General features: G+C 32.6%; 2 protein-coding genes across 2 annotated transcripts; both read left to right on the forward strand.

Annotated features, from left to right (window-relative positions):
• The first annotated feature begins 5,221 nt into the window (after positions 1-5,221).
• LOC18021518 (polyadenylate-binding protein-interacting protein 10) lies at positions 5,222-8,717 on the forward strand. The gene is made up of 11 exons (XM_006404086.2): positions 5,222-5,316; positions 5,430-5,969; positions 6,581-6,688; positions 6,783-6,827; positions 6,924-6,996; positions 7,082-7,194; positions 7,287-7,346; positions 7,437-7,484; positions 7,576-7,641; positions 7,949-8,010; positions 8,305-8,717. The coding sequence occupies exons 2-11, from the start codon at positions 5,490-5,492 to the stop codon at positions 8,360-8,362; spliced, it is 1,113 nt and encodes a 370-aa protein (XP_006404149.1). The 5' UTR covers positions 5,222-5,316; positions 5,430-5,489; the 3' UTR covers positions 8,363-8,717.
• A 992-nt stretch (positions 8,718-9,709) lies between these two features.
• Positions 9,710-11,419, forward strand: LOC18021519 (protein IQ-DOMAIN 14). The gene is made up of 4 exons (XM_006404088.1): positions 9,710-9,853; positions 10,134-10,379; positions 10,646-10,849; positions 10,967-11,419. The coding sequence occupies exons 1-4, from the start codon at positions 9,710-9,712 to the stop codon at positions 11,417-11,419; spliced, it is 1,047 nt and encodes a 348-aa protein (XP_006404151.1).
• Positions 11,420-11,534: the final 115 nt, after the last annotated feature.

Below are 11,534 nucleotides of genomic sequence, written 5' to 3' on the forward strand. Positions count from 1 at the left end.
CTTTTAATCAGCTCAAATCCTCTTATCGATTGACCAAAAGCAACAAGCTGTATTTTAATTTTTTCCATTTGGATCCATCTTAAGATAAACCTTTGATCCAATGTTTTTCTCATTAACTTTAAACAACCACTTCGAGAGGTTTTGATAGCTATCCTAAGGAGTCCCTATGATCAAATCATGAGCAAAATTTTTAACTCTCTAAGCTTGTTTGTATCCAATGTGTACACCATAGTCGAGTCTGAATTGCTCCATGATTTATATCGGGTTAAGACCATACTTTTTTCTCCATAATTGCTGCAGATCAGAGTTCCAAATACCTTGGCAGTTGCTTACCTATGGTTGGCATTCCTATGAGTTGTATCACAGTTATGTTCGCTTACATAAGTCTTCACTACAAAGTAATCAGAAGAAGGGAGCTTTGTTGCACGCATCCTCCAAGTGCAATTAGGGTCAACACATCTTAACACCCCCTTGTCTTGTTTGACTAGGCTGATCTGAATTCAAACTTCCAATCCAATGCCCATTTTCTCATTTGCAGCATCAACTCGTCTTTGTTCTTGAAATGTTTGTTAACATATAAATGAATAGAGAGGAATGTGCCATGCCTATATTAGGAGGAGGAAGATCTGGAGCAGAACGCAAAACATCAATAGCAGAACATGTTGAAATGTCGTCCCCATTTGATCCCTGAAGTAGCTACACAAAGAAAGAAATGATGCAAGAGCTTTTAGGAAGTATTTAGGAATACTAATAAGTTATTTAGAAAGGCCTATCTAAATTACTAGATAACAGCCATGATTTCGATTGAACTGTGCAAACACTAATCATACATGCCTGCATTACCTGTTTATTTCCTTGATTTAATGATACATTGAGATGAGAAACAATAGGTGCAGTTGCAGACAACTGTGGGTGTTGGGTGGAATTTGAAATGTCGATATGAGAAAGGTGAAGATTTGAAGCAAGACATAAAGTATCAGCACCGGAACATGTTTTTTTGTTTGCCACAGATGATGAAGTGATCCTTGAAGTAGCTACACAAAGAAAGAAATGATGCAATAGACTTAGGAATTATTTATGATTACTAATAAGGTATTTAGGAAGGTTTATCTAAATTACAAGATAACAACCATGATTTCGCCTGAACCATGAAAACACTAATTATACATGCCAGCATTACCTGTTGATTTTTATGATTAAATGAAACAGCATGTGCAGTTCCTGAAAATTGTGTGAGTTGGGTGAAATTTGAAATATTTGATCCATGAATTGCCTACAAAAAGATATAAAAATATGCAAATGTTTAGGAATGACTGCCTAAATGATAAGAATCAGCAATGATTTCACTTGGAGAACAGAAAAACGACTTAAGAATCCTATATTACTTGTTGAATTCCATGTGTAAGTGAATCTTCATTCACAGTTTTATATAAAGGAATCACTTCAGATGATATTTTAATTAAGTTGATGTAACTCCTCAGTTGGCAATCATTCTTTTAAAACAGGGGTGGACAATTCTGGACCACCAACCTCATCTTCATGAGAGCTTCATAGCTAACTGCAATAACAGTTTTGAAATCGATCCCTAAATCATCATGAACCATCTCAACTAAATCCTTGAGTTTAAGATGCTCATCAAACTCAAAAATTGTCGACCCTTCGTTTGAATCCATCTCAAAATCCCATCCATGCTTCTCATTTCTCTTCCAATCTCCACAGACACAAAAACTTCAACCATATTTTGTTTAATAAAGCCTATCAAACAAGAAAAAACCAGGAATTTCAGTTCATGTGTCTATTAGAAAATCCTTCCTGAGAATACCAAATTAGTTCTCTTCCTAAAAATAACTCTGCATAATCACACATTCTCAGCATTTTCTCTTTGAAACTAAAGAGATCCTTTAATTTGGTACCTGCGATAACTGAAGACTAGGTACCTGAGAAATTCGCCAATGATGATTATTATAGATGTGAAATCTCTCAATCGATGGTACATTTTCTCCTAACACACATTCTCACCATTTTGCAACTCTGAAACTAAAAGAAATCTGTCAATCCAAAACACAAGCAGTAGTCGAACAGATACAATGACAGATGAAATATGTGAATCGAAAAAAGATGTGAATCGTCGATGTATATGTGAATGGTAGATGTGAATCTACGTACCTGAGATATTCGTCGTTGAGCTTAATCAGATATGATGAAAGATGTGAATCGACGATGTGAATCGACAATGATATGCGAATAAGAAATCTCTCAATCGCCGGTGAGTTGAAATCGATTCCTTTGCTTCTCACCAGAATCTACGATTCTCTCTAGTGTGAAATCGATTCCTTCGCTTCAGAAGAATTAGTCGTTGAAACAAACCAGGATCTCTCGCGACAATCTCTTTAATCTCCAGCTTTAGGATAATCAGAAGAATTGTATCCTCTTCGCCGGAATTTTGAATCGTGATCGGGTCAAATGAAATCAGAATTGTATCGTCTTCGCGTGAATTTGGAAATCGTGATAGGGTCAAATGAAATCTCCGGTGATTTGAAATGAATTCAATCAATCTCCTAATAAATTATCACTTTAATGAATGCTAAATCAGTCCCCTTCGTGAATGAGGGCTATTCCATAGTCTTAAATTTTTTTAGGGCTTTTGATTTAATTTCTCTTCTTATAAATATAAAGTAAAAAAAAATATTCATGATATATAAAATTAGATTTTTCTGCTTTAAAAAAAGAACAAAAAAACCCTCCACCTGTAACTTTATTGGGACAGTTAAGTTAATAACCAATTTTTAATAACCAGTGAAGAAAATATCCATGCAATTGTCTTAATAAAAGTAACAATTTAGATGCTATTATGACAAAAATGCCCTTATGAATATTTACGACAAAATATCATAGAATAAAGGGAGCTTTTATACAAAATAGACGTTTTATACAAAATAAATGTTTTTATACAATTTTCAAAAAAAAAAATAAAAAAAAAAAAAGAAAAACGACTCAGTTAAACTACTCAATTGCAAAAAAATAAACATTCTATACACACATAAAAATTATTGTCTCATATTAAAACAAAAAATAAACGTTTTATTCAAATATAGTGGTCTAAAGAAGAGAGAATCTTGTCGCACGTAGAATATACGTAAGTTAGTATAGACAATCTATATGTTTTTATATAGACTAACTCCTAAAACAGTACTACATATCGGGATCTGAAATAAAAATTACAGATATTTACGTTGTTAACAATAATTTTTTTTTGTATAATAGTATATGATAAGTATAATAGACTGAGAGAGGAGATGAGTACTATAAGGGATTATAAATAAATATAGTAAGAATTTCACATAAATATTTGATGCATATTGTCATTTTTATCTAATTTTTTGTCAAAAATAAAATTACAAAAAATAGACATTCTATAAAATATAGAATGTCTTCAATACTATTATAGTATCAATCTATGTAAGATTGTTTTAATATTCTTTAGATGTATATTATTAAAAATAATTTTTGTCTGTTTATAAAAATTCAAATTATGGAATATACCTGAAAAAATCTATATTTTTTTAGTGATATCATGAATTTTAATTTTTTTTTTTTTAAGATTCAAAGCATATAAGATAAAAGGGGAATGAAAAAAATAAAACAAAGAAGAAAGAGAAAGATGAGAAAGGGAAGAAAGATGATAAATGATTGTGATTGGTTAAGAGTAAGCATTGTCATATTATATAAAATACATAGAATAGTCTAACCATGCTTTTAATATGGTTATATAGTTTGTTTTGTGGTTATTTGATGCAATTTTCCAAATTTATTTTGAGTTTATACAAAAAAAATACAAATTAATTTCACGAAATTAAATTTAATATATATGATATAATTCATCATCACTGTCAAGTTTGTAATTATGATAAATTTTATATAATATTTGTGACCGTAGAAACTTTTCAAATAAACACAGGAAAATTAAGTATATCTATTCTATTAAAACAGAAGCATTTTTAGTACTTGCTTCCAAACACTCCTAATTTTAAAAAAAAAAATTGTTTGTAAACAGTTTTAAAATTATCCTAATTTTTTACAATATTATTTTAAAAACATATTTTCTTTTGTATATAAATTTAATTCGGAAAATTAGATATTAGTTTAGATATTTAAAGATTTCCTTAATTATAAGTTATATTAATTTAAAATTCAAACTTATTAATTTTGTAATTAAATCTAATTCTGAATAATAGATATTAATTTAAATTACTTTAGACTTCCTTAAATATAAGTTCATTTAATTTAAAATTTAAAATTCAAAAAATATTTTCAGAATAACACATATGATTAATGAATTCTTTATTGTATTTTTTAATCATATTCAATCAGACTAAAATTTCATATATTGAAAACTGATAAATATTAATAATATATTATAATTTGATGGAATGTGTTAGATTTTTTTATAATTACGGTCTTATGCGGGTTAAGTTATCAAAATATGCAAGATATTAAAATAAAAATTATTTCAAAATTAATAGATATTTATATTATATAGTAATATGAATGGACAGAAATTATAGTTTTATAACCATATTCATTTTCGGATTAATAGAATGATTGAATTATAAATATGTTTTTATAATAATATTTATTTTTCGATTAATAGAATGACTGGATTAAAATTATTTTATCATTATTATGATCATAATAATATTAGAAAAAAATTAAAAATATATATATATATTATTTATGTGTAAATTTAAATTCACATAAAAATAAAGTTCATAATTAACATTAGATCGATATATATTTAATTAATTGATACTCTTATTTTATTAATATATAAATCTATATTATTTAAAATCAAAATATAATAACAAATTTCTTGATTTAAAAAATAAATAAATAACAAAATAAATTATATCTAAACAAAAAATAAATAAAAATTTATATTAAAAATAAAAACAAAATATTTCTGTGCAAACGCACAGAATTAAAAAACATCATTTACGGAAACCCCAAAAAATACATCTGTCTTGAAGCAAAAAAACAAAAAAAAACTAACTAGTACAGTTAATTATGAGCAAGAAAGAAAAGTATATAGTAAGTTATTTAATTTATAACTAAAGGGTCTTATGTTCCTTCTATTTTAATCATCCCCTTGGATTTTTCCAAGTGTTCCCTTTTTTATCTTTCTGACTTTCTCTAAATATTTTTTTTCTTTAAAAATCCTTTTTTTTTTCTTTGTTTCAGTCGCTCTTCTGCTCAATTGATCTTTTTAAGTTGGGTTTTCTCCATTTATGGAATACCATTGATCGAGATAAGTCTCAAGTTTCGTATCAATCCATGATCTCTCTCCTCTCTCTCTGGGCTTTTAGTTTCTTACATTCTTATCCTTCTCAAATTCTCTTTCCAATTTTCAGTTTGGTTTTGGTTTGATGCAGAAATCGGCGAGTTCGTAACTTGTTTCTGATCTTTTGGAGATTCTCCTCTTTGGTCCGATCATGGCAGTCGCTGAAAATGCTGGTGTGAAAGTGGACTCTTCTGGTCAGAATTTAGACAACAACAACAACAACACTGATTCTTCAGCAGCCGAGACGAAGCCGCCATGTCCTGATGATCAGAGCCCTAAATCTGATTCCTCTCTCGATTCATCGAATCCTCCAACCAGCGATTCGGCTTTAGATTCCGACGATCGGACCAATGAGTCTGCCAAAAAGGGTCAGACCCCAAATGGGTTTAACAGAAATGGTTTCGGGTCGAAATCGGAGAATGGTGAGATAGAAAACAATGGAGGGAGTCTCAAGAGTGAGATCAAAAACTTGTCTGATGCGTTTTCTAAGCTCAATCCGATGGCTAAGGAATTTGTTCCTCCTTCACTGGCTCGAAGTCAATCTGGGGTTTTGAGAAATGGACTAGGGTTTAATAACAATTTTGCATCCCAACCTGTTCTCGCAGATGGGAATGACAATTTTGCTAGAAGGGTATATATATATCCTCATCCTTAAACATTCTCGCTGAATTTTGTTCTCTGTGTTTTGTGGTGTTTTGCTGTGTGGATAGAAAGTATGTGTTTTGCTATGTTTAGATGGGGTTCTTCGTTTGTTGTCTGGTTGCTGAGTATATAATCATTTTGATTAGTGTGTGAATTTGATCTTTGTATCTATCTTATCCTCTCTTGGATTTTGATGATACAGTGAAATGTAGTAGAGAATCGGTGATACAAAATTTCGAGCTTCTGTGTGTGTTTTGCTCACTATGATTCAGTGGCTTGTTTGTTGATTGAAAAAGCTCGTATGTTGATTAATATAGCAAACAGACAACGGAAAGTTTCGAGCTTTACGTGTTCTTTTTCGTGTTCTTTGACTCTATCGCTTGATCATTGTTTGAGAAGCAGTTTGACGTTGTGTGTGATTTGTTACATTATAGTTGTTTTCTGTTGGATTTTGCTTATTTACTCATTTACTGTTCTTCAAATGGCTTGACATTGTCTTATTATCTGCTAGATACGCGTAAAGAAAATGTGCAAAACTGTCCTGTCTATTGGATATCAATTTTGTAATTTTTGTGTTTCTCGTTTTACCGCTTACTACAGAGAAGGAACTTTGGCCAGGGGAAGAGAAGAGTGAACAAAAGAACCAGCTCGGCTCAAAAGGAAGATGTAATCAGGAGAACTGTATATGTTTCCGACATCGATCAACAGGTTTAAAAAGGGAAAATTGTTGGCATCCGATACTATTATCTCGTAAAGGAATCTATTTTATAACCACTGCCTCTCTTAATTGTTTCATTTGTAGGTTACTGAGGAGAATCTTGCAGGTGTCTTTGTTAATTGTGGACATGTAATGATCTTTACTATATTTAAACTGTTTTTTTTTTTATTATCTGCATTAACTCGTTTCCTCATATGATTACTTTGTTTTTTCCGGGATTGAAAGGTTGTTGATTGTCGTGTATGCGGTGACCCAAATTCTGTCCTTCGTTTCGCTTTCATTGAATTCACTAATGAAGGTGCTTTTAGCGTCAACCTTTCTTCATTAGTTGAGTTCTCATTTTTCATTACTGCTTCTTAACTAATCAAGCAACGTTGCTGCAGAGGGAGCTAGGGCTGCTTTGAGCATGTCGGGAACGGTGCTTGGTTTTTACCCTCTTAAGGTGCTTCCTTCCAAAACTGCTATTGCACCTGTTAACCCTACTTTCCTTCCGCGGGTAAGTTTCACATAATCATGGCTAAAAACTTGGCTTCTATTTTAAATCAGTTTAATCAAACCTCGAGCATAATGGTGATTTCTTTCTTCCAGTCTGAGGATGAGCGCGAGATGTGCGTGAGGACTGTTTACTGTACCAACATTGACAAGCGGGTAATTTGGTTTCCATTTTACCATTTGCTTTATGAGATCTTGTTTGGAGAAACCAACTTTCATCTGTGTCTTTGTTTCTTAAATTTGCAGATTACTCAAATTGACTTGAAAGGCTTCTTTGAAATGCTTTGTGGAGAGGTTAGTATTTGAATGCAATGGATTGTTTACGCTTTATATGTGTATTTTTGTTTTCCGCTATAGAATTTAATATTTTTTATATAATGTATAGGTTCATCGTCTGAGGCTTGGAGACTATCACCACCAAACCCGCATTGCTTTTGTTGAGTTTGCGATGGTAATTCTCTCTGCCAAGTTTTTCAGTTAACGTGTTCCCATTTTGAACATTAGCTTTGGTGATTGAATAGTTTGCTAGTTAAGATTCTACTATTTGCATTACATTGCATGCCCATTTAATGCATTTTAAGAAACCGGGACTAGCGCTTACAACTTGATATATTGCATTTCATAGAGCTTCTTACTTTTTAAAGATTGTCTCTGACTCTCTGAGCTTCTTTGAATCTCAAGAGTTAGATACATAAACTTAAAATATGAAGTTCTACGTAAAAGGGTCCAAAGTTTAATACTTTGCTGTGTTGTCTCAGGCGGAAAGTGCAATTGCTGCTCTTCACTGCAGTGGTGTTGTCTTGGGTGCACTCCCAATAAGGTAAAATAATCTTCTTTTTTTCTCATCTTCTAGTTTTAGCTTTTCATTCTATCCCTTAGTGTCAATTTTTACATTGTAGAACTTGTAGTTTTAGGAGTTACTAAATGATCAAACTAGAAGAAGATGTTAGATTCTCGACTTGGCTTGTTCTTAACTTAATTCTATTTATGGTTCATTTGCATAAAATGTAATATCTTTCTCGGTGTATGTTACATATATTTCCATGATAAGATTAATAATTGAATCTGGGAATCTTGTATTCATCTGTGTCTTGGTTTATGTGTGTTTTTTAAGGGTAAGCCCATCAAAGACACCAGTGAGGCCGCAGTTTCCCCGTGCTGAGTGCAACTAATATTATCGCAAAACTCTCGCCGGAAATCGGAAAAACTTATGTAGAAAAAGAGAGAGAAAGCAGAAGAAGAAGAAGAAGAAGAAGAAGAAGAAGTCTAAAGAAGAAGGTACTTGAGGCGTTTTGTGTTTATATATCAATCTTTTAGTTTTCTTTTTTTAAGTTTGCTTCGCAGTCGCAGAGCCTGCCCGGGTATCTTTGAACAACTTTAAGAACTTTGGTCTAAACTTTCTCCTTTCTCTAGAGTCGCCAAAAACAAAAGATTGGTTGTTTCTTTCTTTTTCTTTTGTTGTTGTTATTGTTGAAATACCCTTTCGGATATTATTTTTTATGAATTAATTTAAGACATTTGGAGCAATTCACTGGTCTTTTGGTTCTTGATCTCAGTCGGTTCTTGACTGAATTCGGATCTAGTTTGATTTTCTTGTTCTTTATATATATTTTTGTTTCTAAGGATTCATTAGATCTTCCGCATCATATTGATTAATTTACTATTAGTTATAGAGAAAGAAAGTACTACTATATGTGTAACGCAAATTCATTAGAAGTCTCGTATCGTGAGTTTAGTTATACCTCTCTCTTTATGGTGTAACGCAATCACTATCCCAAACAATCGAAGCTAAAGCAGTGAAAACATAAAATCATTATAAACGAGCCAAGTAGCGATGTTAATGGCTAAAGAAATGATTATACGAAAGAAAAGAAGGAACAGCTTTCTGCACTCTCGAGAGATGCATTTCACATCCTTTCATGTTGCAAATCATTTTTATAATTCTGACACAAAGCTATCTAATTTGTAAACACAAAGCATGCCTACCTATTCCACTCGTTTTCTTCTTTATCTTTTTATATCTAATATTTTACTTTTATTTTCCGCTTCGTTATTCTTCTTATTCCAACATTTTTCTTGCTTTTCCGGATTCAAAGCATTATATGTTTATTGGATATCGTTTTGCGTTTGACCGTTACTTGTGAGTTGTGATGGTTACGTACCGAACATGTAGATGACAATATAATATTTGTTCTTATTGTAGAAATACTGAAGTAAGTAATGTTTTGGACGAGACGTACAGTACTAATTAAATCCGACCAGATATTAAACAAAAATTAATATCGATCCGAGTTTGAATAACTTATTGAATTTGACGTAACCAATTAAATGTACATGTTCCGAACTTTCTAAATTAATATTGGGAAACAAAAAGGTCCTTGTTCTTCTAAAGGAGAGTGTTTCTTCTCGACCAAACCATTCCTTACATGTACTATTAATAACAATATCAGTGTCTTCCGTATATCTTCAACAAAGTGACAGTATAATTAACATAGATTAAGCAGACAAGGTCGATCTTGATGGGGAAAACCGGTGAAAGTTCGTGGTTCACGGCGGTTAAGAATGTTTTCCGGTCACCGGAGAAGAAATGCCCCAGAAGAAGAGATCATCGACAAGGCAAAGACCTCGTCGAAGAAGACGAAGACGAACAACAGCAACAAACGGTATACACACTTGACTATAGTTACCTTTCTTGATTTTTTAATCGTCATTCAAACTATATACATTATATATTTATACACTAATATATTTACATGTATTTATTCAACATATTCCCAAAAAACTACCCCCCCCCCCTTCAAGTTTAATACAATAAAAATCCAGCTTCAAAAGCTGGTTTTTGATGAACTGAATTTTCTTTTATAAACTGTTTAAAATTTGGTTATTTATATCTTTCATACTAAAAAAGTTTATTATTAATTAATAATAGTTTGGTTGGTGCAGAAGAGAGGAAAAAGAAGATGGCTATTCAAGAAAGCCTCTTCTGATACTTCTGCGACTGACGTCGGAATAAACACTAAAAATGCCGGCAACACGAACTCTGCCGCTGTTGACGCGGCTGCGACGGAGGAGACGGGGAAAGCTGCATCTCCGGCTGCTAAGGAAGCCGTCTTTTTCTGTCGGACATCTGTTTACCTGAAAAAACACGTGGCTGCTATTCTCATTCAGACAGCTTTCCGAGGATGCTTGGTAAAATTAATATTTACACACTTTAGCAAAATTAAAAAAAAAAAATTCAATATTTATTAATTCTATCCTCTAAACTTTTAGCATTTGCTGTTTGTCTGATAGCTTAGTTTTAACTTTTAAGAATTGGTCACCACACATACTTGAAAAATTTAAACAAGGTTTTTATAATTTTATATAATCCTCATTGAGGTCTATTTATGATAAAATTGTCAAATTCAGTTTACATAGACGAACCTCAGTTTGAATATGTTGACTTGTAACACAAGGCACGAAAGGCGTTCAGGGCCCTAAAAGGAGTTGTGATACTACAAGCCCTAGTGAGAGGCCTTAACGTACGTAGACGAGCAAGCATTACATTTCTTCGGGTTCAGGCTTTGGTTCGGATCCAGGCTCGGGTTTTAGATCACCGGAAAAATCTCACGGCCTTTCCCGGCGACGAATCTGCCTTGTCTCGTGCCTTCTCTAAACAGGTTCAATTTCAATCAACCATATACAATATTTATTATACTTATTCCGGTTTTCCAAATTTACTTATAAATATTGATAGGCAAACCGTTATTTTTTTTTTGGGGGTCTAACAAACAAAGATGTGGAGAACCACAGCGAGAGAAGCACATAGTGAAAACGAATTAGAGGACAAAAGACCGAGTAGGTTAAACCGGTTTGGTTATCTAGAAACCGGAAGGAGAATATCAACCGATCAGGCTATCGTTGAACCGGTCAAGATAGTTGAGATCGATACGTATAATACGTACTCACACCACCATCAATTCAACGACCAAACACCACGTGGGAATTCGTGCGTCACAAGGCAAGTCCATTCAATACCTAATTACATGTCTACCACTGCCTCAGCCGTGGCTAGGTTTCGACCCCAAAGCGTACCAAGGCTGAGATCCAACCCGGGCGGTTTAGATGGAAACGAACCAAGATTGAAACTGGTTAGAAAACGGTTGTCATTTCACAAAGATAATCCACAATCCCATGATTATTTTTGGTTTGACAAGAGAGCGAATGCTCACGAGGATTTTCAGTACTAAATTAACCGGATCGGTTATGGGAAGCCGATTTAATCGATTGACGCTCAATATTTGTGTTATAAATGTATTGACCCATGATTTTTTTCGTTATTTCTTTTTCTTATCTGCGCCACAG

The sequence above is a fragment of the Eutrema salsugineum genome, unplaced genomic scaffold (assembly GCF_000478725.1).
Source record: "Eutrema salsugineum unplaced genomic scaffold, Eutsalg1_0 scaffold_16, whole genome shotgun sequence".
Classification (NCBI taxonomy): Eukaryota; Viridiplantae; Streptophyta; class Magnoliopsida; order Brassicales; family Brassicaceae; genus Eutrema; species Eutrema salsugineum.